Source organism: Amblyraja radiata, chromosome 11, assembly GCF_010909765.2.
Source record: "Amblyraja radiata isolate CabotCenter1 chromosome 11, sAmbRad1.1.pri, whole genome shotgun sequence".
In the NCBI taxonomy this organism is placed as follows: domain Eukaryota; kingdom Metazoa; phylum Chordata; class Chondrichthyes; order Rajiformes; family Rajidae; genus Amblyraja; species Amblyraja radiata.
In genome coordinates, this window is record NC_045966.1 from 54954812 (window position 1) to 54982606 (window position 27795).

General features: G+C 44.5%; 1 protein-coding gene across 1 annotated transcript in view; it reads right to left on the bottom strand.

The window, feature by feature from the left end:
• LOC116978416 overlaps positions 1-19977 on the bottom strand; it is a 68679-nt gene extending 48702 nt beyond the window's left edge. Inside the window, exons 1-5 of the mRNA XM_033029537.1 lie at positions 19680-19977; positions 16007-16185; positions 14737-14942; positions 4763-4900; positions 1568-1751 (exon numbers count right to left, since the gene is read on the bottom strand). Coding sequence (XP_032885428.1) covers positions 1568-1751; positions 4763-4900; positions 14737-14942; positions 16007-16185; positions 19680-19782 — 810 coding nt within the window. The 5' untranslated portion in view covers positions 19783-19977. The remainder of the gene's footprint in view (positions 1-1567; positions 1752-4762; positions 4901-14736; positions 14943-16006; positions 16186-19679) is intronic.
• Between the last annotated feature and the right edge of the window lie 7818 nt (positions 19978-27795).

Genomic DNA, 27795 nt, shown 5'->3' on the forward strand with positions numbered 1-27795 from the left:
CTCACTACCCTGGAGTTGCAATATGATTCAACGACTAGCCGCCTCTCCCCCTCCATATCCCTTCCTTCCAGTAGGACCACTCTCTCCATGGCTCCCTGGTCCAGTCATCTCTTCCCGCCCATTCCACCTCATCTCTAAGTGCTTTCCCCTGTGGCCATAGGAGCTGCAACACTTGTCCCTACACCTCCTCCCTCATCACCATCCAGGAACCAGCCCTTGCAGGTGAGGCAAAGATTTACCTGCACTTCTTCCAACCTTGTCTATTGCAAAAACAAGGGGGCAGATTATTATCTCAATGGGGTTAGGTTAGGTAAAAGGGAGGAGGTACAGCGAGAACTGGGTGTACTTGTACACTGGTCACTGAAAGTTGACGTGCAGGTACAGCAGGCAGTGAAGAAAGCTAATGGAATGTTGGCCTTCATAACAAGAGGATTTCAGTATAGTAGAGAGGTTCTTCTGCAGTTGTATAGGGCTCTGGTAAGACCACATCTGGAGTATTGCGTACAGTTTTGGTCTCCTAATTTGAGGAAGGACATCCTTGTGATTGAGGCAGTACAATGTAGGTTCACAAGATTGATCCCTGGGATGGCAATGACCAGTTTGAGCTCCAGATTGCTGACCATTTCAAATACCATCCCCATTCCCACACTGGCCTGTCTGTCCTTGGCATCCTCCACTGCCAAGGTGAGGTCGGTGCAACCTAGAGGAACAGCAAGTCATACGCCAACTGGATAGTCAACAGCTTCATTGCATGAACACTAAATTCTCTAACTTCAGGTAACCTGCACACCCTCTGTTCATTTCTCACTCCATCTGAGCTACCCAGGTTCTCTTGCTTTCTGCTGCCCCAGCCCCCTGATACCCAGTTACATTCCCCTTCCCCACCTGGTTCCCACAGTCCAGAACCCGCACACTTTTTGGATTATCCTTGATCGGACTTTGCTGGCTTTACCTTGCATGAAACATCATTCCCTTATCACATATCTATACACTGTAAATGACTCGATAATAATCAAGTTTTGTCTTTCTGCTGACTGGATAGCACGCAACAAAAGCTTTTCACTGGACCTCGGTATGTGTGACAATAAACCAAACCAAACTTCACGTATTGCCTACACTCTGGTGTCAATAAGTTCCTATGATCGTCCTTCACTTACAGTATATTATCAAAATGTCTAATTTCATCGATTTCTGTATTAATTTCATTCTCCCAGTAGTCTGCGTATTATACAAGTGTGTTATTCTGCTCTTTGGGGTCAATAAAATTTGCCTCAAAACTTCAATTAAACAAAAATGTTGCAATCCTCCCCACTTTCACTAGCTTTCGTCATTTAATTTCACACATGGACTTTGAAATCATGTCCTGTGTAATTATTAATATTTCACGAAAATACCGTAGTCCTCCTCGTGGATTTGAGGAAGCTACTTTGGAGGAAGGAAGTTTACTTCACTCTTGCAGTGACCTCCTATTCTTCGCTTTTAAATCTTTGTTAAATGTACAATTACACTGCCCCCTGCCACTTCAATGGCTGGATTTATTCCCAGTAAAGAAAAGAGCAACACTCACGATCTCTCCGGAGCTTGGGTCAAAGATGGAAGGGGACTGGACGCCACTGCAGATCCAGACCGAATTCACGCAAGGCACAAAGCAAAGGCTACTTATAAAGCCGGTAAAGTAAGGGAGCTTGAGGATCAGCTGGCCATCCTGTGACCAGACTTTCACACTTTTATCGAAGGAGCCCGTCACCAGCCTGAATGAGTCGTGAGAGAAAGCTCATTACTTTTGTGGAAGAGAGAGAAGAGAGAGACAAGAGTGTTTTATTGTCATATGTCCCAGATAGAACAATGAAATTGTTACTTGCAGCAGCACAATAGAATATGTAAACATAGTACACTCTAAACAATAAACGAGAGAGATAAAAAAAGTTCAGTGTGCGTATATATACAAATACTCACAAATGCAGATCATATAGATCATATATATATATAAACAGGCACACAAAAAACAAGCACTAATAGTGCAATGATAACAATAATAATCTATGTAGTTCAGAATTTATTTGAGGTTGTAGTGTTTAATAGCCGAATGGCTACAGGGATGAAGCTGTTCCTGAACCTGGACATTACAGTTTTAAGGCTCATGTACCTTCTTCCCAATGGCAGAGGTGAAATGAGTGTGTGGCCACGATGGTGTGGGTCTCTGATGATGCTGGCTGCCTTTTTGAGGGAACGACTCCGATAAATCCCTCCGATAGTGGGGAGGTCAGAGCTGGTGATGGACTGGGCAATGTTCACAACCTTTTTCAGTCATTGCAGTCAGTGGAGGAAACACAAGTAAAGGGCCTGCCCCACTTGGGAATTATTTGCTCGTCATTTATGCAACATCATTTACGCGCCACGACACACGCATAATGTGCACGTGCATTATGCGCGCATTGCACGTGGTGATACATGGTGACATAGGCAGTGATGCACGGTAGCGTGCGGTGCCCCAGGATTTTTGGGATTCTCAAAATACTCGCGTGCCACCTGGAAATGACTTCCAAGTGGGACAGGCCCTTAAGTGCTAACAATGCCATCTCTTTTACTGTGCACATGATCATAAGACATTGGTGAGGCCGCAAATAGAGTATTGTGTTCAGTTCTGGGCACCATGTTGCGGAAAAGATGTTGTCAAGCTGGAAAGGGTATAGAGAATATTGACGAGTATGTCGCCAGGACTCGAGGGTCTGAGCTATAGGGAGAGGTTGAGTAGGCTGGGACTCTATTCCTTGGAGCGTAGGAGTTTGAGGGGTGATCTTATACAGGTGTAAAAGATCATGAAAGGAATAGATCGGGTACGTGCACAGAGTCTCTTGCCCAGAGAAGATGAATCGAGAACCAGAGGACCTAGGTTTAAGTTATTGGAACCAGGAACTTCACTAGCTATCTTTACAAGTTATTGTCTTTACTAGGATGGACGGCAGCATACTGCTGGCTGATTAATGAGTGTTCATTTTCAATCATCACACTGGATATTTAGGGTTTATTAGACTAAGTGGGACCCGTTGGGTCCCATGTTCAGACTGGAGGCCTGGTCCCCCAATGCAATATTCCACCTCTCCACCAATTCCAATATTAGTGGCCGGGGGGGGGGGGGGGGGGGTGGGGGGGAGGGGGGGGGGGGGGGGGGGGGGGGGCTTTCTGGAGCACTAGTGTGTGTGTTGAGGGCTGAAGGGACTGGTTTCCAGAGGGCTAGTATGGATATTGTGGGCCAAATGGATTCTTGGGGTGGCAGCTTAGTCACTCAAGCCTGATGTGCTGGCAGCTCACTCACGGCTGGTGGGCTGGCAGTTGACACAGCTATTCCTTGAAATTCCACTTCAAGCAGGGTGCAAGGCCACCAAATTCAAGTGCAGTTTCATAACACTTCAAGCAGGACGCAAGGCCACCGAATTCGTGCAGTTTCCTACCACTTCAAGCAGGGTGCAAGGCCACCGAATTCAAGTGCAGTTTCCAACCACTTCAAGCAGGGTGCAAGGCCGCCAAATTCAAGTGCAGTTTCATTCCACTTCAAGCAGGGTGCAAGGCCACCAAATTCAAGTGCAGTTTCATTCCATTTCAAGCAGGGTGCAAGGCCACCAATTTCAAATGCAGCATCATACCATTTCATACAGGGTTAAACCACCATAAAACCACGATAAAACCCATACAAAACACCAAACTCACAGTTCAGAAGACATTCAGTGTGTTCAGTTGATTCACAGCTCAAACAGAGTCATGACCGCTTCCTCCCCCATCATGCAGAGACTGAGCCACACCCACACTTCCGGGTTTTATAACACCTAACCCTCCCACCGGAAAAGGTGTGGCATTCATGGCGTGATTGACAGGAGAGAGATTCTCAACATTTTTTAAACACTAATAACACTTTTATTTTTCATTGATGGGAAGAATCCTCTGCACCTGCTGAGTGGAAGGGGACTGAGTAAGATGGCCAAAAATCACAGTCGTAAGTGGTAGCGTTTTATCTAAAATCAATATACAGTGCAAACAGGAAGTTATCCAAAGCACCCAAACCACCATTTGCAGTGGTGCCTTTTAACTTCAAGCCAAAGCACCCAAACCACAATTTGTAGTAGTGCCTTTTAACTTCAAGCCAAAGCACCCAAAGCACCATTTGCAGTTGTGCCTTTTAACTTCAAGCCAAAGCACCATTTGCAGTAGTGCCTTTTAACTTCAAGCCAAAGCATCCAAACAACCATTTGCAGGCAGTGCCTTTTTACTTCAAACCAACCATATTTTCATTTTCAAACCACATTAAGGGGACTCACAGTTGAGTAGACATGTGTTCAGTGTTATTCAGAGCTCAGAGAGACGTGACCCTCTGGCTTCCTCCATCTTGCAGAGACTGAGTGAGGCACACCACTTCCGGGTTTTATAGTTCCTCCCCCCTCCCACCAGCAGGGGCAGCAGAGAGAATGGCAATTAAAAAAAAACATTAACATCTCTCTGATTTTTCATCAATGGGAACAATCTTCCGGTTCCGGAAGGCGGAGGGGGGCTCTGAGCGAGGTGGCCAAAAATGACTGCCGTAGGTGGCGGCATTCTCTCGGAAATCACACCACAGCGAGCCAAAAGCAGTCAAGATCAGACTTTTATTAATATAGAATGTGCAAAATCAAAATGGACACTGCACGGCCTTTATTTGGCAGAGCAGGATGTTGGCAAATAAGAGATTCCCTCCGTCTTGTCTGAAGTTGAGATGGACTGTACACCTTACCTTGTGCTCTCTATTTCCCGAACGACCATCAGATTTGTGATTCCAGCATCATGAGCTCTGGGATTGCAGTGGACCACCTGCAGGCTTCTGCTGTTCGGATAGGAACTGGTGTTGTAGATGATGAATTTCTTGTCATAACTGCTCAAACAAGAGGAGTGGAAATGTTTCTAGGCCAGTGAGTGCTAAAATCCTCTATAGTTGCAGTATTTGTCCCATTCTCAGATCCCTTCCACCCTTCCTTACTTCCCCTGCTACCTCCTGATCTCCAGGGAGAGGTGATGGGACGTAAGTAGATCATAGGCTGTACAGCCCTATAATCTCAGTCTGCCTTGTAATTAGATCACTTGTAATATGCACCTCCAACTACCTTGGGTGGCACAATGGTGCAGGGTTAGAGTTGCTACCTTGCAGCGCCAGAGACCCAGGTTCGAACCTGACTATGGGTGTTGTCTGTACAGAGTTTGTACATTCTCCCTGTGACTGCGGGGTTTTCACCGGGTGCTCCGGTTTTCACCCGCACTCCAAAGACGTACAATTACAGATGTAATTGGCTTTGGTAAGTTGTAAAATTGTCCCTAGTGTGTAGGATAGTGCTAGTGTATGGGGTGATCGCTGGTCGGCCTGGAGGCGGTGGACCAAAGGGCCTGTTTCCACAATGTAAGTCAAAAGTCTAAACTACCTGTATTTACTTCACATCCCTTGAGACTCGTATCTTCCAACAATCTATTAACTTCAGTCAATGAGCGTCAATCATACAGCGTGGAAACAGGCCATTGGCTCAACTTGCCCACATTAAATCCCTGAATTCACTTTTTTTTTGAAGCAGAGGCCTCCTATTTTTCATTGTGCAGTGAGCTGCCTTCCTGATTTCAATCCTGATTGACCTCCAAATAAAGTTGATGCCCACACCCTCTCCCTTATACCCCCAACTACAGTTAAGAAACAACCGGCAAAATAACTTGTTTCACCTCATACACTCTCTCAATATTTTTATTTCTTGAAACAATCACTCCCTCACAAAAAAATAAAATTCTACTTCCTCTTAAATTCTTAAAGTGCTAATTTACCTGTTGGCCTTAAACCATCCACTTCACTTCCAAGCTGTCAAAACATATTCTAACTGCATGACTATGACTAACTTAGGAATTTCATGGTGCTATTTCTTCCTGCTGTACATCTAACGGGCCTGTCCCACTTAAGCGACTTTTTAGGCGACTGTAGGAGACCATGCAGTCGCCACATAGTCACCACATGTTCGCGGGTGGTTGCTGGGAGTCGCCTTTGTGGTTGTGAGGAGTTCCCGCATTCTGGGAACTAGTCGCGGACTCATTATGGTCGCCGTGAATTTTTCAACATGTTGAAAAATTAGTGGCGACTAGAATGAAGTCGCCATGGAGCGTAGCGAGAATTCTCGTGCCGTAGGTGGGTTGCCAGGAGGTCTTAATGGGTCGCCAGGCAGTCGAAGATTCTTGGAGGCTCTCGTAGGTTGTAGCCCGTGCTGACCGGTGAATTTCATTAGCTCATTGGGTAAAATAGGTAAGCGGTAGTTTTCAGAATCAAGGATAACCAACCCGTAATGTTAAATGTCCGCCGAGCTTTAGCCGTCTTTTTACAGCGCCAACCTTCCTGTTCATTGCGTGGTGTGCCTGTTTCGCCTTGGCTTTGCACGGTGTGAATTTTTTAGACAGCGCTCCCCCTGCTTGCCCTGTCCGCTGCCTGCATAACGGGCAGATGAAGGAAGCGATGTGTGTGTGTGTGTGTGTGTGTGTGTGTGTGTGTGTGTGTGTGTGTGTGTGTGTGTTCCACTCTGACAGTTGCCCGTTTTTTCAGGCGACTGCCGGCAACTTGGCGGTCCGCTGAAAAATCGCCTAAGTGGGACAGACCCATAAGTGTTTTTGATCTGCTTGCGTAAGACTAAAGCATGGTTTGATACAATCCTGTATTTCTAATTCTCTCTACATGACATTTGATGGTTACACTCAGAGCTCAGCTAATGTTTGATATATTTCATATTAAAACATAATACAAAGACAAATATGTTGACCTAAAATTGCCTTTTGATCCATTCAGCCTAACTCATTCAGTATTTAAATACATCATCTCCTGAGGCAATCCACCCCTCCAGATACATTGGGAATACAAAGACATGGCACTGCGTCGAACATCAGCCAGTGGACAACTGTCATTGATAAGTTGGCCTGATGCAATGTTGTCTTCCAGACTTGGCACAAACACAACCCAACGCTGTCATTGCCTGAAAGCCTTAATCCTTTCCCCTGTGTGAGTTAGCTTTGGGCATTGCCTTATTGTCAATGTCTTGAGGCCTTGAGTCATCTTTGCAAATGTAACTTATTTATTCCATCTTTGGAATGTGGGTGTGAATAGTACCAACAACATTTATTTCTCATCACCAGTTGCCCCTGAAGTGAGAGGCTGGCTGTACAATGTCAGGTGGGAGATTGGAAAATCATACACATTGAAGTATCCGGAATACAAGGCGAATACAAGGCAAATATATATATATATATTCTCCCCTGAAGGGCATTCATAAAGCAGATGGGTTCTTACACAGCCATGTAGGTAATTTTGAAGATATCATTACAGATGATAGATTATTTCAGATTATTCAAATTTAAATTCCATAATGGCTGTGGTGGGATTTGAACCCAGGTCTCTGGATGACAACTCCAGGCCTTTGGGCTAATATTAGTGTATGAAATAATGAGAGGAATAGATTGGGGAGACACACAGTCTCTTGTCCAGATTAGGGGAATCGAGAACCAGAGGACAGAGGTTTAAAGTGAAGGGGAAAAGATTAAATAGGAAACTGAGGGGTAACTTTTTCACACAAAGGATGGTGGGTGTATGAAATGTGCTACCAGAGGAGGTAGTTGAGACAGGGACAATCGCACTGTTTCAGAAACATTTACGATATGATACAATAGAACTTTATTTATCCCAGGAGGGAAATTGATCTGCCAACAGTCATAAAACACAAAATACTTGAAACATGAAATTAAAGTGACGAGTGGAAAGGATTGGGGATGTGCAAAGATTGGGGAGGGGGGGGGGGGGGGGAGTCAGTCTACCCCACAACAGAAGGGGGAGGAGTTGTACAATTTGATAGTCACAGGAAAGAAGGATCTCCTGTGGTGTTCTGTACTGCATCTTGGTGGAACCAGTCTGTTACTGAAGGTACTCCTCAGGTTGACCAGTGTATCACGGAGAGTTTGAGCTGTATTGTCCAATATGCTCCGCCGTTTGAGGAGCATCCTCCCCTCCAAGACCACCTCCCATGAATCCAACTCTGCCCCCGGGACAGAGCCATGCCTTCTTGATGAGTTTGTTAATCCTTTTCACAATCCATTTAGACAGATACATAATAAGACAGATTTAGAGGGATATGGGCCAAACGCAGACAGGTGTGACTAGTATAGCTGGGACATTTTGGCCGGTGTGGGCAAGTTGGGCCGAAGTGCCTCTTTCCATGACTCTAGTCCATTAGAATTAGTGCTCTCCCACCATCATACCATTATTCTGTTAATTTACTGGTGAAACAATCTTCTGACTAATTTGGAAATTATTTAAATGAAAGAAGAATATTCTCACCTCATGGTCTTCCCTTTAAGACAGACTCCTTCCTGATTTCATTTATTGGCCTGAATTTTCTACCTCACGACACCATGACAATACTATGACCACTAGCCATCCCCAAGAAAAACAATTGCAGATGCTGGAAAATCGAAGGTGGACAAAAATGTTGGAGAAACTCAGCGGGTGAGGCAGCATCTATGGAGTGAAGGAAACAGGCAACGTTTCGGGTCGAAACCCTTCTTCAGACAAATTGGTTCTGTTTTATAGACATCCATGGATTTTGTCCGCAGATCAAATAGCATATAAAATTCACTCAAAGTGGTAACTATACCTCCACAATATTGCAATGCATGGCATCACAAGTATATATACTGATAAGAAAGAATAACTACTATAAGAGGAGAGAGATAGGAACCAAGTTTTGCTGGTCACAGGAACTATAATTTGTATGTGGAGGTTTCTGAATGTAATGATTTCATGGTGTCCATAAGATGTTCATTCACAACCCAGTATTGGTCTGTACCCAGTCAGTTAACATTCCATAGGACCACTGCAACCAGCGGTCTTGTTTGTCAACTGATCAATGGGCGGACATTGAGCAGTGGCATTGCCAGCAATTTTGGTTCTGTGAATTAGCGTGGTATTCCCGCCGTGAGGGGGGGGGGGTGAAGAACAATGGAGGACCCTGCATGGGGGACCGTCGGGAGGTGGGGATTGGGGGAAGACCTGGCCTGGGATACTTTGTGATTTTGTCGATGCCCTTTATGCGGCAACAATTGCATACCTTGATTTTCACTGTTACTAGCCACATGCGATGATAAAGTATTATTCATTCATTTATTAATTAATCAATTCATTAATTACTTACTTAATTCATTCATTTCTATGCCAAACATTGGATTCTGGATCTCACTTAATTGAGGCCAATGCATTCTCTGCTTCTGTATATTCAATGCAATATAACTTCAAGTAACTTGATGACAGCGTTATTATCAGGGCCGGTCCTAGGCCGATTGGACCGATTTTTCCAAATTGGGCCCCGCGCCCAAGGGGGGCCCCGCGTTAATTTTCCGTATTTCACTTTGTTAAATAAAGATTTAAAAAAAGCATTTGGCATACGGATTTTTTTACAAAACGAACATGGATAACAACCGCTGTGAATAATAAACAATGTGGAACTGCTACTGTAGCAGTTAACAGCCAGTAGTTAACAACAATGGGTCATCAATGCATATAGATACCCATTCCTCTTGGCATCAGCTCCACCTACATCAACCGACTCCAACTGGTCCAGAACGCAGCCGCCCGACTCATCACCCACACCAAATCCTGGCATCACATCACTCCAGTCCTCAAACAACTTCACTGGCTTCCCATCTCCCACCGGATCACCTACAAAATCCTGATCCTCACCTACAAAGCCCTCCACCATCTGCCCCCCCCCCCCCCCCCCCCATATCTCACTGACCTCCTCTCCCCGTACCAACCCTCACGGTCCCTCAGATCCACATCAGCCGGTCTCCTCTCCATCCACAAGTCCAACCTCCGCAGTTTTGGGGACAGAGCCATCTCCAGGGCAGCTCCCAGGCTCTGGAACTCCCTCCCCCAACTGATCCGCAATTCCGTGTCCCTCACCATCTTCCAGTCCCGCCTCAAGACCCATCTCTTCACCTCTGCCTATCCTTAGCCCCACGTCCCCCTCCCTTTTCATCTGTGCATGAATTGTCTCATATTGTGTTTTGTATTGAATTCTGTCTTTACTTTGTGTACTAGTCATGTCTCTACTATTTATTTCATTCCCCTTACATGTTTTTCCTCTACCTGCTAAATTTTTGTAAGGTGTCCTTGAGACTCTTGAAAGGCGCCCATAAATAAAATGTATTATTATTATTATTATTATTCCTCAGTAAATGCGTAAAATTGTGTCACTCGCTGCCGCAGGAGCGGCCGAGACGGGGGGGGGGGGGGGGTTGTAGGGGTCCACAGGACAGCATCCCCAGCACCGCAGTGAACTCAGCCGTGAGTATTCAACGTTAAATGCCGGGAGCGGGCAGGCGGTCGGTATGTGTGTGGGGGTGGGGGGTGGCGAGAAAGGGTCAGATTTGTATGAAATCGGCGGCGTACCGGCCCGCTCCTGGTCGGGGGGGGGGGGGGGGGGGGGGGGGGGGGGGGGATAGAGTTAAAAGACCTGAAGCAGAAACGAAAGACAACTGGCCGGATAATTGCGGGAGGGAGACAATCTGTGGATAAACAGATCTGGGGGTTGTGTTAACTCATTCGATGCCGGTACAACAGCAGACCAGGTTGGAGGTTTGAGTCTGTGTTAACATTGGTGTCGGGGTTAATGTCTGGGCCGGGATACGGGTGGGATTTAACTCTGTCTGTCTGTCTGTGCGTGTGTGTGTCTGTCTGTGACTTTGTGTCTGTGTATGCCTCTGTGTTTCTGTGTGTGTGTCTCTGGCTGTGTGTGTCTGTGTTTCTGTGTCTCTGTGGCTGTGTTTGTGTGTCTCTATCTGCATGTGTGTCTCTGTCTGTGTGTGTGTGTGTGGGCCGTGGAGAGACAGAGGGGGTATTTTCAGTTTGCAAACCACACGTTTTCAGTTAAGAGTTGAACACGATTACTGTCAATACGAGCAGCTCACGGAGCAGAGTCAGAATGATAAACACTGCTCGGCTTTCACACACACACTCGTGGAGTGAACTGTAGATATAAACGTGGCTGGGGGTAGAGGAATGGGGGGGGGGGAGAGAAGAGAGAGGAGAGAGGAAGGGGGAGAGAAAGGGAGAGAGAGAGAGGGGGAATTGGAGAGGAGAGAGAGAGAGGAAGGGGGAGAGAGAGAAGAGAGAGAGAGAGGGGGGAGAAAGATAGAGGGAGAGAGAGAGAGGGAAAGGGGGAGAGAGAGAGTTCTCCCTTCTGCCTCACCACTGTTGGCTGCCCTTTGTGAGATGATTGGAGACCAAAACCAGTTACCTTTTAGATCTCCCTCTCCCTACCTCCCTCCCCCTCCCTCTCCCTCTCCCTCTTTCTTTAGAGAGGGGGGGGGTGATGAGGGAAGGAAGGGGGGAGAGGGCGGAGGGGAGAGAGGAGTGTGCCTTGCTTGGTGGAGAAGAGGTATGTGGGAACGCTGTACGCAGGTGGTGACTCACTCTCACACTGGGATCCCCCCCTGTCATTGCTCAGTCTATCTGACTCCCTGCACCCCCCCCCCCCCCTCTATGGAGCGAAGGAAATATGCAACGTTTCGGGTCAAAACCCTTCTTCAGACCCGGCCTGAAACGTTGTCTATTTCCTTCGCTCCATAGATGCTGCCTCTAGCCCTGTCCCACTGTACGAGTTCACCCAAGAGCTCTCCCGAGTTTAAAATCTCTGTGTAGCATCTCTGTACCTATCTTCAAATTCCAACTTTGAAATAAAATACAATTTTCGACTTAAAAATTTCGCAGCAGGATCGCGATTAGTCGATTCCCACGCATTTTCAATCGTCGTTCGATTCAGTGTAATTTTCACACCTGGTTGATGTAGTTTAAAAAAAAATATACAGCACATTACAATAAATAGTTTCAAGCATACCCGGTACTAAACATACAAACATTAAGGTGGTTACTGATGTTACAAACTGTTATAAATGAATATAATTTCAAAGTGAAATAGGAGATTTCCGTGGAAAGAATATTTAACCAGAATATGGAGAGGTCGCTGCCAAATGCTCACTTAAAACAATACGCCGTCAATTCAGGATTGTTTCTTAGCCCTCTGACAGGTGTTTCAATCTCACCTCGTAGCTCGCTGTTAATCGATTCATAGCTATTAATTTTCATTCCTGGTCCGTATCGAACTTCTCCAAATGCAAAAGCTTCAAGTTACGCTTCTTGTGTGGTGGTATGGGGGGGGGGGGGGGAGAGGGGAGATGCTAGGATAAAATACCATATATTTGCATTTATATAGCGATCCTGCTGCGAAATCTTTAAGTCGTAAGTTGTATTTTATATCAAAGTGGGAATTGGAAGATAGGGACAGAGATGTTACACACAGATTTTGATAGGAAGGAAACATTACAGCAGCTGAGTAAAAGATCGGTCAAATGGTAGGTTCAATGAAGATTGGGCGAGGGAGATTGGGGGTGGGGGAAAAGTATCTATCGTTTGGGACTTGCCTAAATGTGTACTGAGATGGATTATCATTCCACACCAAATTTCTTATACAATAATACCTTTTATGCAATTATCACAATAGCTTGTTGGATATGGATCAACGGACTCTGTATGGTACATGCTCGTAAATTAGTAAAACAAACGTTCTTCTTTAAGTTCTGTTGTTTCTGGGATGGGGTGACTGATAACAAATAACCCACATTCTGTATTTTGTCATAATGTGGCTGAAAAAATGTCATATTTTGTGATATTTATTGAGATTGAAAGATACAACGGAGTTTGGGCAAGATATTACCTTGCAACATTCTGTATGTCTGATAATATTGTGAAATGGAACTCAGAAATTATGGGAGGATTACATAAAACTACAATTCATAGGTAATGAATATACAGAGTATTCTTATTCCCATCATGAACATACAATAGTGATATAGGACACCAGGTCCTACTACGGTAAACTCACGAGCTACTACGGTATGACTACGTGTTAAAAAGTATCCAATTTTTACATCCTGAGTATATTTTACTCGTGGACATTTTTCAACATGTTGAAAAATCTTCACGAGTTACCACGTTTCCCAAGTACCTGCCATTAGCGCTAAGAAATGGCATGTTGGCCTTTATAACAAGAGGAATCGAATATAGGAACAAAGAGGTCCTTCTGCAGTTGTACAGAGTTCTAGTGAGACCGCATCTGGAGTATTGTGTGCAGTTTTGCTCCCCTAATTTGAGGAAGGACATTCTTGCTATTGAGGGAGTGCAGCGTAGGTTTACAAGGTTAATGGCGGGACTGTCATATGCTGAGAGAATGGAGCAGCTGGGCTTGTACACTTTGGAGTTTAGAACGATGAGAGGGGCTCTCATTGAAACATATAAGATTGTTAAGGGCTTGGACATGCTAGAGGCAGGAAACATGTTCCTGATGTTGGGTGAGTCCAGAACCAGGGGCCACAGTTTAAGAATAAGGAGTAAGCCATTTAGGACGGAGAAGAGGAAACACTTTTTCTCTGAGAGTGGTGAGTCTGTGGAATGCTCTGCCTCAGGTTAAGAATAAGGAGTAAGCCATTTAGGGCGGAGATGAGGAAACACTTTTTCTCAGAGAGTGGTGAGTCTGTGGAATTCTCTGCCTCAGGTGGAGGCAGGTTCTCTGGAAGCTTTCAAGAGAGAGCTAGATAGGGCTCTTAAAAATAGCGCAGGGGATATGGGGAGAAGGCAGGAACGGGGTACTGATTGGGGATGATCAGCCATGATCACATTGAATGTATGTGATATGAAAGTGAACTAGGTGTCAAATTAAACTTCTTTTTATGCTTTATCTGATGGGATAAATTGCAGACTTGATGTTTAAAATCTCAAAATTTTGTAACATTGCTAGAAAATGTACCTGCATCTTGGAGGCCGAAGGTTTGGTTATTAGCAAAGAAAGATAACCCTCAGTACAGCAACATCAAGATCGATGCTGTACTGAGATATAGCCAAGTCTATCTCTCATTGCTAGCAGCTGATGGGAAGCGGCTGTAAAAGGACAGCGCTGCTGGGGGGTGGGGGGGGGGGGGAGTTCCTTTCAGAGCGTGTGGGTAGTCTGTCCAGGGGTAATGTTGCAGGGAGGGCAGGAGGGTTGAGATGGAGGGGGTCGGCCGGGGATCATCCAGCTCAAGAGCGGGTCAGTGGGCGGTGGAGCTTACTCCATATGTCAGGGCGAGTAACCTCAATTGATCCATTGTTCGCGCTGACACAGGAGTAAGCTCCGCCGTCCGCTGTGATGTTATCAATCACCCGCTGACCCACTCCGCTCTATGATCTTTGCTCTTGAGCTGGTCCCCTCACTGTTCAGATGGAGAACACTGCCAGATGCGAGCGGGCCGGCAGAAGGCGCTGAGATGGCAGTCGGTTCCGCTGTCCAGTGATGGAAGCCGCCCGTAGCCACACGAGCTGCTTCCCTCCCCGGCCACAATGTGGTGGCTCCACGCCCGGAGCGCTGCGGCAGCGGTGAGTGAGTGTTACTGGCATGAACCCGACCCCTCCTTCTCAACGCTCCCACAACTTTATCCGTGGCTAGACTCCCCACACGCTGTGAAAGGAACTCTCCCCCGAATTGTCATGTTACTCACGACACGTGACTCATTTATAATTATTTATTTATATTTCTACGAAAATCTTTCCCAATTAGGCCCCGCACCTCCTAAGGCCGGCCCTGGTTATTATACTTGAAACACTAACAGACTCACCCAACAGAATATATCCGGGTATCAAGGCAGACCACAGCTGACACAATGTCCCTGTGTCTGCGGTTAGTGAAACTCTTCTCCAGATCCAGGACATGACCAGAGTCTTTCTTTTCATCCAAAGGAAAGACTCTCAGCTGGTTTTTGAATCCACAAATGAGTTGATGCCTCCGATGATTGATCGCCATGCAAAATACCGAAGCGTTTAACTGGAAGTGAGAAAAAAATGAACAAAAGCAGGATCCATGTATTTAAACTACCCGTACATTTGCCAATTTGCCATTTGAGCAATCGTGTTCACTTGAAATGGGCTCTTTTCTACATCATTTTAAATGCGTTCATTTTCTGTAATTTGTTTTTGCTATATGTGCTATGTGTGTGAATCATTATTTATTATTTGGCTTATATGTATGTCCATGACTAAGTTGTAGCACTCTCGACTCTAAGCAAGAGTGGTTACAAGTTGCACTTGTACATTTTGAGAATGTAATCATGGCTGCCTCCTCTGTAAAATCCTGTGGGGAATCGAGAAGATTGGGCGCTGCTGGAGGCCCCACAGAGGTCAGATGAGCTCTTGGATCAGACGTACCATGCAGCAGCTCGGAGAGACAGAGCAGTGGAGGACACTGACAGCATCGGCAGGCAGGCCAACCGCTGCAACATGGCCCATTGTCGCCACCTGGAGAATGGGCCTTTAGGGTCAAGATAAGACTGTATTCTGAAGAACTTTGAAACATGAAGGGCACAATTTGGTGCCAGGAATGTGGTGAGTCTTTGTGTACTGCCTCAGTGGTTTATTATCCTTACACTACAATCGTTGCACTTTTACACTTATCTATGAGCGTGCTTATCTATGATTGTACTTATCTACAGTTTGATTTTACTGGATTGTGTGCAAAAGGTACCTAGGTACATGTGACAATATAGTATCATTGAATCATTGAAGCTTTGAATGACCAAAATTGATGTTCTGACCATCATCATCTTACTGTTTGCAGCATCTCACTCTATACAAAATCAACCATTTGTGACATTGCTTCAGCGACTATTCCTCAAATGCTTTCCTTATTTTTTTTCCCTTTGAAATTGGACCTCACTTGAGTTAATTCCCCAAGGCGTTTGGACGAGAGAATAATAGAGCAGAATCCAAATTCAAAGAAAAAAAACATGGAAAGCTTTTGAGGAATAGTGACTGAAGCAATCTTCTTGACAAGTTGGAACACAGGAATAAAAATACAAGCTTAAACAGGGAAATCTAGAATGCAGTTCGTACCATGATCCTGTCAAACACAGTGGCCCCAATAGTCCAGACAACGATAGTTCCATCATTGGATGATGAGAAAAGAAGTTTGGGTTCAACCCAATACAGTAACTGCGTGATCATACCAATGTGTTCAAAGACGCAAAAGGTTAGTTGTCCAGTCTCCAAATCCCACCATTTAATGACACCATCTGAATTAAGGCAAGAGAGCAAGTATTCACTTAGCATACAAAGCACCATGATTACATTCCACATGTGGTGTTCTGTTCTGAGTGCGTAACAGAGAAAGACAAGCAGACCATTCAACCTTTGAAAAAAGCCCCACCATTCAGTTGGCCCATTGTTTGAAACATATGTTGATTCAATTAATCTGCCTTTGATCCAAATCCCTTGGTAAATTCGTGTAACACAACTTTGATTCATCTCAGTTGTTGAATTTTCAATTGGTCAAACATCTACCAATCATTTGGGAGAGGGAGTTCCATGTTTCAACAAACCTAATACAGAAAAGTATTTCCTGATTTACCTCTTCAATGACAAGTCCATTTTTAACTTTAATGTTGTTGTTTTCCAGCCAAAAGGGCAGGTGCAAACAGGTGGCACTCACTGTGCAGAAATCAACCTCACTCAATCTATTCCTCTCAGAGTTGCACCCATTAAGGGGAACATTATATAATGGCTGAGTTAGAATGAAGATAGCCTGGGTAAGTTATGGAGGAATATATAATTTTGTCCACATTCAGTAGTGATGTTATGCTGTACAATAATGCCATGGGGAAGTAGGTGGGAGTATTTATCTATCCTTTTATATCAAACTTCCAGCGCCACCATCAGCTGACATTTTGTACTAAGGAAGAGACTCTTGTGAGTGAAAATTTAACAAAAAACACAAATGCTGGAAGTCCAAAATGAAAATTGGAAATGCTAGAAAAACACAGCAGATCTTGCCACATCTATTGATCTGAAACATTTTCTCTGTTCCTCTGGAGTAACTCAGCTGGACAGGCAGCCACTCTGGATGGAAGGAATGGGTGACGTTTCAGTTCCAGACTCTATCCAGAGACACTTGTAAGATGGTCTTAATGGATCGAATAGTGTTTGTTTTTAATTTAATTTTGTAATGATTACTTTGCTCCTGAGTATTTTGGTTTGCCCACGATTAGTAGTTCCCCTTGTTCAATTAGAAGTGAGAACATGTAATAACAACATGGTTTCCATAAACACAGGGGTCAAAGTACTGTGCTGAAAGAAATCCACATTATATCGTCTTTCTTAATTGAAGTGAGAAGTGATGGTTGTGTTTGCGCTCACTATCTTTACTTGAGTCAATTAACAATAGAGTGACAACCATTTTCTTTTTATGGGAGCAATGTGGGAAGATTTGAAAAAGTTTAGATGAGGGGAGATCTTATTGAGGTGAACAATATCATGAGAGGAATAGATCAAGTAAATGCAGAGTCTCTTGCCCAGAGTTGGGGAATCAAGAACCAGAGGACCTAGGTGTAAAGTGAGGGGGGAAAGTTTAAATAGGAACCTGAGGGATAACTATTTTATACAAAGGGTGGTGGATGTATGGAACGAGTTGCTGGAAGGGGTAGCTGAGGCAAGTACTATCGCAACATTTAAGAAACATTTAGACAGGTATATGGATGGGATAGGTTTAGAGGGGTATGGACCAAAATGCAGACAATTTAGTCTTCATGCCCCGCACGTCGCTGGAGTATCCGAGCGGGTCACTAGTGTCAGAGACACGGTTTACACTCTCACCCCTAGTTTATTAACACACCTCTGGTTTCCTCTCTCATCTCAGTTTACTCTCCCAATTCCATTTTATTATTTTACACCCCCCCCCCCCCCATCCTCTCAGCCCCTGTTCACCCACACACCTTCAGTTCCCCCTCTTACCCCCAGTTTCTACTCTAACCCTCAGTTTAGCCCCTCTCAGCGTATCCTCCCAACTCAGTTTACTCCCAGTCCAGTTTATCCTCTCAACTCCAGTTCACCCCCTCAATCCTTCAGCCTACAAAGTGAAGATCGGCTGTATCCTAAGCAACAATGCGTCACTCCCTGATGAGCTCAATGCATTCTATGTTCCGTTTCAACAGAAGGTCAGTGGACTGACTTCATTCCCCCGACAGTCTTGGATGCGCCTATATCCACAGTCATTCTTGTGTCTCAGTCTGAAGAAGGGTCTTGATCCGAAACGTCATCGCTGAGTTACTCCAGCATTTTGAGTCTATCTTCGGTGTAAACCAGCATTTGCAGTTATTTCCAACACATTACTTATCTGGCTTTTTTCCACCCCCACCTCTCCTCCAGCTCCCCCCCCCCCCCCCCCCCCCATTACAATCAGTCTGAAGTAGTTCTAATCCAAAGTGCCCCCAATCCATGTCTCCAGAGAAGCTGCCTGATGGCTGAGTTACTACAGTTGTCACTGCTTGGTTAACAGTAAGTCCCAGTAATTAGATGTGCACCCCATATCTGCTCGTGAGTAAAGCACAAAGGGAACTGAGCTTCTGAGCAAATTCACCATCTGCTGGATAGTCGCCAGAAAATACGACAAAGGATCTGTAAAACCACTGCTGCTGCCTATTGCAATGGATGACATGACGAAAGTAATGAAGCAAGTAAGCAGGGATCCCCAGGAGAATAAGTCTGGAAGATGAAATTCCCGCCACATGCAGTCATCCAAACCCAATATTCCCACAGCCAAGTGGTAATGGGCTAACAGGTGAGCTGTAGACATCAGTCGGTGACATTGTGTATAATTTGTGGCCTAATTCTTTCCCCTTATCACAGAAATGCTATGTCCATCTACTGAAAGACACAGCCATGAAATAATTCAGTGGGTCAGGCACACTGTGGAGGGAATGTCCATTGCAGTTCTGTGGACTATGGAAATAGCCTTTCTCTATTTCCTTCCTTTCCTCCTTCCCTCCTTCCCTCCTTCCTCCTCTCCCTCCCTATTTTTCTCTCTTTTGTTCTTTTTTCTCTTTCTCTCTCTCCCCAGTTCTTCCCATATATGTGTGCCAGATAGAACAATGAAATTCTTACTTGCCGAAGCACAACAGAATATGTATATTATATATACATATATATATATATATATATCCAAACCCTGTCTTAAGAAGGGTCTTAAGACAATAGACAATAGGTGCAGGAGTAGGCCATTCGGCCCTTCGAGCCAGCACCGCCATTCAATGTGATCATGGCTGATCATCCCCAATCAGTACCCCGTTCCTGCCTTCTCCCCATATGAGGCAGTCTTAACCGAAATATCGCTCATTCCTTCTCTCCAGAGGTGCTGCCTGGCCCGCTGAGTTAATCCAGCATTGTGTCTCTCTCTGTATATATATATATATATATATATATATATATATATATATATATATATATATATATATATATATATATATACACACGCACATATACACAATCCATTAATCCATTAATAGTGTAATAATAACAATAATAGTCTATATAGTGTAGAGCTTAATAGCCTGATGGCTATAGGGAAGAAGCTGTTCCTGAACCTGGACGTCGCCTGCCTGACCTGCTGAGTTACTCCAGCATTTAGCGTCAAGCTTCGGTGTGTACATCAGCATCTGCAGTTCCTTCCCAACATTTCCTTTGAAGCCAGCAGGTTCGGTTGGCGAGTTGCAGCAGGATCTCGGTCAGTACTCACCCTCAAAGCCGGTCAGAAACTCCCTGCGTGCAGAGTGGTAACCCAGGGCGCTCACCGAGCGGCTGTGGCAATCTGAGATAGTCAGGTGTTTCTGCATGGCCATGGTGAGTCAGATTATGGAGGGACCCGCGGGATGGGATGAAGAATGGGATATTTGTGTAAGCTCCCCCTAGCTTTGTGTCCAGTAGTTGTATCACCTCGGTGCTCTCCTGCCCAGCAGTCGGCCTGCAGCGTGACATGGGAACCACTCAACCCCGTCCTAGCTGAAGAGCAGCGAAGTGCCGGGCCTCTCTCCTCGTTCTGTACAACCCGCTTGCCCTCCGAGTAGAACAAATGTCCCGAAGCTGCGATTTCACACAGACTGTTGCAGAGTTTTAAAACTTCCTGCTGCAGCCATGGAAACTGAGACGCCAAGATCAGCTGATTCAAAGCCAACAAACGCGGCCCACAGACTGCAGCTCCTGAAAACATAGTACTGAGAAAGAAAAGGATTGGTTTTTTTGTAGGGAAAAGTAGATATACTTGGCAATGCCTGGTCACAACGCTTCGTGCAACGTATTCATTCTGACTTCTATTTACTAACATTGTAAAGTCTCCAATCTTATTTCTTCCGATGCCAATATTGCAAAGAAGACTTCAAATGGAGGAGTTGCGATCGCGCAAACCTGTCATTTAGTTTAGTGATACAGTGTGGTAATAGGCCCTTCGGCCCATCGTGTGCGCGCCGACCATCCATGACCCGTGCACAAGCTACCCAACACGCTAGGGACAATTTGCAGAAGCCAATTAACCTACAAACATGAAGGTCTTGGGAAGAAACCGGAGCACCTACGCGGGCTCAGTGAGAACGGTCAAACTCCGCACAGACAGCATCTATAGTCAGGATCGAACTGGCGTTGTAAGGCAACAACTCTACAACTGCGCCATTGTGCCGCCCTAAATGAATATGTGTTTCATTTTCATCTTGAAGAGTTTTATTCCAAGTTTCTTCTCGTTTTAAAAGAAGGATCCCACACAACCCGCAATACTCGAAGTGTTGCTGGAGATACCAGAGATTGCAGATGCTGGAATCTAAACTGCTGGAAGAACTATGTGGGTCAGGCGGCATTTGTGGAGGGAAATGGATAGACTACGTATCGGGTCGGGATTCTTCTAAACGTCCACTGTCCATTTCCCCTCCATGGTTGGTGTCTGACCCGCTGAGTTTCAACATGAGTTTTTTCATTTGTTCCTTATCTCTCTATAGCACCGTCTATATCTCAGTCTGAAGAAGGGTCTCGACCCGAAACGCCATCCATTCCTTTTCTCCAGAGATGCTGCCTGTCCCGCTGAGTTACTCCAGCATTTTGTTTCCATCATCTTTTTTTCCAAATACAAAGGTCTTTTCAATAGTTGTAAAAAAATTATTTGTGTTACCACAAGCAAAATGTATTAAAGACTTATACTACATTGTTTAATAGAGTTTATCTGTACAAATGTCAATAGAAACGATCGCTGGTCAATTTCTATAGCCACAGGCAGTGAAACTAGCAGCTGTGTTCTCAAGAGACAACGGTGTCTATGGAAACAATCTTTTCTCCCAGGCACGGACTATTCTGTTTAAAAAGGAACTGCAGATGCTGGAAAGTCGAAGGTAGACAAAAGTGCTGGAGAAACTCAGCGGGTGCAGCAGCATCTATGGAGCGAAGGAAATAGGCAACGTTTCGAGCCGAAACTCTTCTTCAGACTGAAAGGTTTCGGCCCGAAACGTTGCCTATTTCCTTCGCTCCATAGATGCTGCTGCACCCGCTGAGTTTCTCCAGCATTTTTGTCTACCACGGAATATTCTTCCTGGTTGTCAATTTCAGAAGTAATTTTTAACCGGTTCTTCAGCTCCGGGTCGGAGTTGCGTTGTAACCGATTGATCCTGTGTACTTCAAATGGTGTTCTCAAATTGAATGGTCGCGTTATATCCAAAAGCGGTTTAAAATACTTATAGTAAAACTACCTGTTTTTGGATCATTGTAAACGGGAATAAGAGCTAGCCGAAGACCCCAAGAGCTTTAAGATAGTGTCCATGAGCTCACTTGTGGAGCTGATGTTATAGTCATCCGGCCAGACAGCATGGAAACTGACCACACTATTTTAACCACCGCCTCATTTCTCGCTTTAACCTAATTGTTCTCATTAATTTCCTTTAATGCTCTATTTTATCTCTCTCTCTCTCTCACCCCCCCCCCCCCCCTCTCGCCTCTCTCTCCCTCTCCTTTGCCTCTTTCTCTCTATTTCACTTTTCTGCTCCCTTTTCCCAGTGTGGTACAGGTGAGAATATGTTCCGGGTCACCTATTGAAACGGTGGGAGGGTAAATATGTATTAAAAAAAAAAAATGCTGAAAGCACTCAGCAGGTCAAGCGGCATCTGTAGAAAGAGAAATAGAATTCATGATCCAGGGTGAAGACCCTTCCACAGGATGGAGGAAGAGAGAAAACAAGAGTGATTTAAATTCAGAGAAGGCAGAATCAGACGGGAGTGAGTTTGGTTGTTCAGGTGTATGCTCACCCTGTTTGTAATAAATGGAGAGGGTTATCACCATGGCTTGTTTGTTTTGTGCACTTTCTTCATTACACACACGTCCTCTGATAGCGTCACTGTAATGTTTGCCCACTGCTGTAATCCTCATCACATCTCCCCCGCTGTGCCATTCGCATTTTGCCAGACCTCCTGCCAGACCAGCTTCCATCTCCAGAAAGATGCTTTTCGAGTCAAGTGAAAATATTACGCAGGTAACAACCAAAATGATCATTCATATAGTCTGGGCACGGAAAATGTGCTGAGACTTTAGTGACCGGTGTATGGTGACTGTCATGGCTGTTTTTGGCAGCTCCCTTACCTCTTAACAAGTAGTGTGAGCAGTTTTGGGCACCATGTCTGAGGAGGGACCCGTTGGAGAGGGTCAAGAGGAGATTTATGAGAGTGATCCCAGAGATGATTTGGTTAAAGTATGATAAGCGTTTGACAGCACTGGGCCTGGAGTTTAGAAGGATGAAGGGATACCTCATTGAAACTTACCAAATAGTGAGTAATGAAAAGGATGCACCTTTAGAAAGGAGATGAGGAGGAATTTCTTTAGTCAGTGGGTGGTGAATGTGTGGAATTCATCGCCACAGATGGCTGTGGAGACCAAGTCAATGGTTATTTTTAAGGTGCAGATTGACAAATTCTTGATTAGTAAGGGTTTCAAGAGTTAGGGGGAGAAGGCAGGAGAATGGGGTTGAGAAAGAAGGATAGATCAGCCATCATTGAATGGCGGCGTGGACTTGATGGGCCGAATGGGCTACAGTACTTCTGCTCCAGCGATTTGTGAACATATGAAGTAGGCTGTTGGTTTGAACCTCATCCAGAGACATGATCACATTAACCTGCCGTGGATGAGGTTCATTGTCACTGCACTGAGCAGAACAAGGCCTTTACCCAAGGTGTCTGGCCATGTAGAAAACATGGCAACTAAGTTATGGACCTTAAAGTTCTAATAAACAACAATGCTGTCCTACAACCAACAAAAGTGAAACTGATACTTTCATTTCATTGTTGCATCTTTAGTTCCATGACTTGTTTGTTACATTTCTCATATTACCTCAGCAATTATGCTTCAAGAATTTCAAGAGGGGCGGCGCGGTGGCCCAGCGGTAGAGTTGCTGCCTTACAACTCCAGGGACCTGGATTCGATCCTGAGTAAGGGCGCTGTCTGTACAGAGTTTGTACATTCTCCCTGTGACTAAGAGGTTTTCTCTGGGAGCTTCGGTTTTTACCCACACTCCAAAGGCAGGTTGTAGGTTAATTAGCTTTGGAAAAATTGTATATTTTCCCTAATTTGTCCCGAGTGTGTAGGACAGTGCTGTGTTCGGGGATGGACTTGGTGGGCTGAAGAGTGTGTTTCCATTCTGTATCTCTGAACTAAACTAAACTTGTCATTATGGATCCTTGGGTTATGAAGCTCAGTTCTTTTTCTGACAATTGGTCTCAGAGATCACTTGATCACGGGATCGTCGTTTGCTTGCATGCTTCTGCTATAATAAGTTTTGCTGTTACTTTCACCTTCAGTGCCATGTTTGTTCTTCAACCCATTATCATGAAGATGGAGTGGATTTGGTGCAAAGGTGATTGACTGAATGTGATTGTCGCTCTGCTGTGTAGATGTAATTTAGCAAAGAGAGGCTGAGCTTCTTTATAGGGCTCCATTCATCAATCCAATGCCCAAACGAGGCATCAGTTTTGATCATTGGGTTGAGGTTGGGTGGGGTAGGGCTTTCGAATGCAAAGACTGATAATTTATGACTTGCTCGCCTGACTCTTGAAGAAAGGCTGGATGGACTAGGTTTGTTTTCCTTGGAGCAGAGGTGACTTAATAAGAGGTGTAGATAATTATGAGGGGAATAGATGGGGTAGATGATAGGTAATTCCCCCCTATCAAAGGTGTTAAAAGTTGTGGGCAAAGCTTCAGTGTAAGGAAGAAGCAGCGTAGGGTGTTCTGCAGAAGAACATTTTCATCCAGAGGGTGGTTGGAATCTGGAAAACTCTGCCTTAGAAGGTGTTGGAGGCAGAGACTCACAACATTTACAAAATATCTAGATGAACACTCGATTCACCAAAGTGTGAATGTCCACAAACTAAATGCTGTTCTAAGGGATTAGTATTGATAGGTACCTTGTAATCAGCATTGCCATGGAGGGCCATTTTTTAAAATAATGCCTGACTCTAGGACCCTTTGACCTAGGGGAGATTTTCATTGGGATTCTTGGCAATATTAACAGTAGGTTATCAAACTGTAGTTTTGCAAAAGAAGAAAGACACAAAATGCTGGAGTAACTCAGCGAGACAGGCAGCATCTCTGGAGAGAAGGAATGGGTGACGTTTAGGGTCGAGACCCTTCTTTTGCAAAACTAGCTTGCCCTATTGGGCTTTCCCAAAATCAAGCCACCTCCACTCCGAGAGAGGTAACTCTGGAGGAACAAGGGGCTGGAATCTGGAATCACAGGATGTAATGGACTCAAAGAGTGCATCTTGTTCCTTGCTGCATCTCTTTCGATCCATTGTGTGTGGAACTGGCCCATATCTATAATCCACATATCCCTTTGGTTCTAACCTAAAATCGGCTATTTGTTTAAGCTGCTTGAGAGGCTTAGGCACATTCACTATGTTGATTCAGCTCCTTTGCACTGGAGAGCCACAGTTGTCCTCAATTAAGATAGGGAAATAAATTTGTTGGTATGTGGCCTGAACTTCAAGTTGGACAATGCAGTTTTAATAGGAGGCTTTCACTGTTGAAAAGAATCTGGGAAAATTGCTCTCCATGAATACCCTTCTTGCAAAGCCAAATAGACCTGTTAAAAATGCCAGAGATGAACAGGCTGGAATGGTTAAGTGAGAGTAAATCTTGTTAGTAAAAACTTGTAAAATAAAAACACCACATTTAACTAACCAGGACTTGAACATTGTGGTTCTTGCATCTGTCAAGAGTAAGATTTGTTTAATAAGTTGGCAGTAGTTTTTTCTCTGTAACTAAATAAAGTGGCTCCTGATCTTTGAGAGACAGATGCTGCAACTTTAATCGAGAGAGGTCAGGAAGAAATCTAATCCTGTTTTGTTCAAAGAGTTTGATCATATACTGCACATGACTTGTTCTTTGGTATTGCAGACTGGTAGGAATAATAAGCTCCTTAAATGGTTTTAACAGATATTGTTCAGATTCTGAGCAGCTCCTTATCCTTCTTTCTGTATTCCAACTGCGAAATCCCAATTTCCTGCTATTCTCAGATCAGACTTGGTCTAACATTGACCTACAATTCAAAGCCAAAGTCATAGCTAGACTCAGCGACCAATGCATTCTTGTGGGTGCTATGCAATACATTTAGAATGAACTCCTGCCAATATGCAGAACACGTTTAACAAAGCAGATCTCACGATAATCCGGAATTCACAACTGGAAGAATGGTAGAAACGGAATCAGCTCAGGGCCTCGAAAGAGAGTTGGATAGGATATTGAAATAGAATAGTAGGTTATCGGCGGTCACTCGGAACGAGTATGACTGTCTTCTCATGGAGGACGCCTGTGCGTGACTTTGTTTAACTTGGGGAGATTGGTGCACAGACAGCCACCACATGGTCCTTGACGGATCTGGGTTAGAATCCAGTGGCATGGAATCCAAGACGACCGGGGACCCTTTTCTGCTGCAACCTTCATCCGCCTTCCCAGCCGTTGTGAAGCTCCACTAAAGTCAGCCATCATCCTCCGCCTGTTTCCCCCATTGAGGTCTTGGTTGGATTGCTCTTTGTCAGAGACCTCCCCCTCAACCTTACCGCCATGTGTGATCCTACCAGGAACATAGCTCCTGACGGCATCGCTCTCAGGATCTCAGGACCACACAATCTTCTCCACCACGACAAGGCGATAATCCATGGAGAAGAGAATAGTAGGTAGTTCTTTGGGAAAAGGGAGGATTTCAGCTGGCTAGATTGCTCTACCGTGAGCTTATGTGGCCCTCCATTCTACTACATTTCCGTGATTCATGTGGGAAGCCATGATATAGAAACTAACTAGCTCAGACTATAGGAACTGGAAGAATTGGAGGTGTTAAAATTCAAGTGTTTAGTAACAGGGAACATAGTAGAATAGGAAGTTGGATCTGGTGAAAGAATGGCTGGTAGATCTATGATCTGATGGTCTCGTAATTTGGAATCTGTTATGAGAAGACCTCCAAGAAAGTAGAAACTAGAAGTCTTCGAATGTATCATAAAATTAAGTAGGAGGGGTGGGAACAGGAGTTGGTAGAATTGTGAGTCAATCTCAACACTCTGCCAGCCAAGAGTACACCAAAATCATAATGAAGGTGTTAAATGTGGTTAAATAGAGAAGTGTATTTGTCCAAACATTGGAAAATCTTTATGTTTCCTAATTTAATCTGTTGTCCGTATACACTGATTTTAAATAAACACATCTTCTTCTAGAATTGGTTACTTAGTTACACAGATAATTACGGGAGTCATTATTAGCAGAACGATTGACGTACTGTCGAGGTTCGCTCATTGTCATGGCAACCAAATTATGTAAACATCAAATGACCCAATTGGTCTGATTGTTGACCAAACAACATGTTCGATGCAACTAGTATTACTGCTAATACTAGAAAACAGTGTAAATAATTTATATACGCAGATGAAATATGGCAATGCCTCTTAACTTGTTTGCCACATAGTAACACAACCATAGTGGGTTTACTCAGTGTAAACAGTGTGAAAACTGAGGAAAGAGTAAAGTGCCAACATCATTGTTTACTAACAACAGGGTTCAGTCACCGCTTTGGTTCTTTGAACAAATGACAAAGCTGTGCAATTGCCTCAGGAGAGAGTTACATTTGGTGAGTGAAAGACAACGCATAGACCTGTTAAAGTAATCCTTAGAATTACTCAAGCAGAGAGCATTGGTAGTCTGTGCATTTGTGAGCAGGCCTGAATAATTTATGATTCTTTGTGATTGCTCCGTGATTAGCTTGGTCCTGGCTATAACACGATAATAGTTGACAGGTTATTGAATCACACAACTTGGAAGCAGGTTATTTGGCCCGCCATGACCATGCTGACCAGTGGGCACCAATTACAGCTTCCAGCACTCTGCTTTTAAGCCTGGGTGATTCAAGTGGTCTTCTGGACATTTTTAAATGGTGTCTGCAACTCTGCTTCCAGCACTGTCTGGGTGAAAATGGTTCCCCTTCAATCCCTCTACATCTCTTATCCTTCACTCTAAAGTTTTATTCAGCTCGGGAGGTCTTGGAATGTATCATAAATTGAAGCGGGAGGGCTATGAACATGACTTTATGGAATTGTGAGTCAATCTCAACAGCAAGCCAGCTAAGAGAACACCAATATCATAATAAAGGTATTACATATAGAAATGTACAAGAGGAACATTTTGCTGCAGTTCATCCTATCTGTATTTGTCACAATTTTATATTCCTCAATCATATTCCCTTTTAACCTCTTTCCCTCCTGGGATAACAGACCCACTCGTCAGTCTCTCCCGACATTGAAATGCTCCATCTCATTATGGACGCCCTTGATTAATTTGTCTACCCATGTCAC